Source organism: Canariomyces notabilis (assembly GCF_033297395.1).
Source record: "Canariomyces notabilis strain CBS 508.74 unplaced genomic scaffold N656scaffold_42, whole genome shotgun sequence".
In the NCBI taxonomy this organism is placed as follows: domain Eukaryota; kingdom Fungi; phylum Ascomycota; class Sordariomycetes; order Sordariales; family Chaetomiaceae; genus Canariomyces; species Canariomyces notabilis.
In genome coordinates, this window is record NW_027041864.1 from 64,814 (window position 1) to 67,010 (window position 2,197).

Consider the following 2,197-nt stretch of genomic DNA (forward strand, 5'->3'; position numbering starts at 1 on the left):
CATATCAATTCTACCATTCAAGCTGTCTTGACACTTCCGAAATGTATAGATGGGTTGGAACAAGGATGGAACTGCAAATGCAGCTGCCGCACAGGCCAATGTACTCGTGGATATGTCACACGACAGTGTGAAGAGAGAAAGATCGTGGAGCAGCCGCGGCTGGGCACAGGGCTGTCGTCTAGTACCTCGTCGAGCAGCAGGCCGATAAGGAGGCGAAGGATAATGAGGACCGGAGGCCGCTCTACCAGACCGCCGCGGCCGGGCACACGGCCACCGTCCAGTACCTCATCATGTAGGGGGCCGAGCTATTGAACTAAGAAATCATAGGCACCAGGACTCAAATTCATCTAAACCACCCTCTCTACCCACTTCCTGACGATTGAAGCCTTATTGTATGTGAGATTGTAGCCTCCACAAAGCGAGACGGCGTTCATCAGCAACGGAAGCCAAGGGTATCAGCGATAGAAGCAGCAGTAGCACAATGCCATATCTCGTCGCAACAGGCATAGCCGCAGCGCAGCCACCTCAGAGCGGGCTTATGCAGACTTCACCAATTGCATCGACCTACACCAAGTGCTCGCAGCGCCACAGCCCCGTCTCAGGGCGTCCGCTAAGCCAGACAGCTGCATCTTTCAACTTCGCTCCGCGGCAACCGCGCGATATACAGCCGCCAACTTCACAATATCGCTGCTGTTTCGATAGCCTATTTTCTCCTGAACAAGTATCCTCGCCAAAGCTATATGCGTGAAAAAAATTATGGGTTCGCTGAAGAAGTGGTTAAAGAAGCCTTTTAGTCATTATGGTGCAACCTCGCCCGCTCCATCTACCATACAGTCCATGGGTACGTTTGAGACGAGCGCCGGATTGCCTTATCAAGACTGACATGTCCAATAGATGGACGAACAACCCTATCCGGTACCACGACAGAGCCGGGTACTCCTACCCCCGCGCCCAGCGACCATGATGGCATGCACAGATTCAATATAGACGCAAGAGCAACAGAGCATCACCAACCAGCCGCTATGTCGCAAGCTCCACCTCCCGCAAACCCCCCCCCACCCCGAGCGACATCCTTGGCAGTTGCCATTCCTGTCGACACGCGTTGCCCTCTTGACACTTGCCCGTTTTCCGCGCTGTATTTGATTTGTCGCTTTGCGCTGCAGGCAAAGAGACATGCAGCATGCCTACCCCACCCGTCCGCTCGAGAACGCCGAGTGGGCAACGAGCAGGGCCGCAGCAAACGGCAAATATGCAAGTCTAGCCTCGACTTCGAACCCCCGAGCAGCCCCTGGTCGTCGAATGCGGGTGTTCTGCCTCCTGATTAGACAGAGCGTACTCCGAACCAGCCAGCCCTCGAACCGCCAGACCCACGTCGTCCGTCGTCACCGACTCCAATTGTTGCTGCCCTAAGACCCAAGAGAACGGAGAAGTAGCCGTCTAGACCTTGATACTTCGATTCCCTCCTCCGGTCCTTCAATCCACAATGCTGCCCGCCAGCTTACAGCGGCTCCTCGTCGGCCTCTGCTTTGTCACATGCGTCGGCGCAGATGCCGGAGATGATTTCTCCAACAACTTGTTCTCCGACCTGGCCCCGTACGCGCTGCAGTCTGTCCATTGCAATCTGTGCGGAGATATGCTGACCTTGAGCCGCGCGGCATCTAGCCTACTGGCCCTGTTTGGAGAGAGGGTCACCACGCAGTTCATGAGCCAGTCTATGGGTTGGGCCGACAACATTGTCCTGGCCATGGCCCCACTGGGCGTAATCACCGCCATCGTCGGTGCCATCCGAGTCGGCGGCCCGTCGTGGCTCAAGGCTATCATCGGAAGGGCAAGGGAGAGCCGTGCCGTCGTTGAGGCCGAGCTGATGTCCTCTACCTCGAATGAAGTGTGTGAGCTCTGGAACGGCCAGCAAATCGTCAGAGTAATGGGAGAAGGGCCGATTCGGGAATTCATCATCCTAATGCCCAAGGAGGGTGAGAACGGGAACCAAATGAGGACGGCAATGACTCCAGAGGAGATGCCGATAAAGAAACTAACCGATGCCGTTCTCTCCAAGCCAGGGATTGCCACGGATCCCAATAGCTTCGACAAATGGTACTATTTGACAAAATACAGTGAGTACCCTGACCTACATTTACTCCCTCTCTCTTACTTTCTCGCCAGAGCCCGGAATTCTAGAACGCATATTCGGCAGCTA

At 55.3% G+C, this 2,197-nt stretch overlaps 2 protein-coding genes across 2 annotated transcripts in view; both read left to right on the plus strand.

Moving 5' to 3' along the window:
* Window positions 1-296, plus strand: part of N656DRAFT_802646 (uncharacterized protein) — a gene marked incomplete at both ends in the record, with an annotated part of 1,929 nt that extends 1,633 nt beyond the window's left edge. The window contains one exon of the mRNA XM_064818267.1: window positions 183-296. Coding sequence (XP_064665031.1) covers window positions 183-296 — 114 coding nt within the window. The remainder of the gene's footprint in view (window positions 1-182) is intronic.
* A 1,187-nt stretch (window positions 297-1,483) lies between these two features.
* N656DRAFT_793174 (uncharacterized protein) overlaps window positions 1,484-2,197 on the plus strand; it is a gene marked incomplete at both ends in the record, with an annotated part of 1,511 nt that continues 797 nt past the window's right edge. Inside the window, 3 exons of the mRNA XM_064817147.1 lie at window positions 1,484-1,593; window positions 1,663-1,973; window positions 2,013-2,114. Of these exons, the coding sequence (XP_064665032.1) occupies window positions 1,484-1,593; window positions 1,663-1,973; window positions 2,013-2,114 (523 nt within the window). The remainder of the gene's footprint in view (window positions 1,594-1,662; window positions 1,974-2,012; window positions 2,115-2,197) is intronic.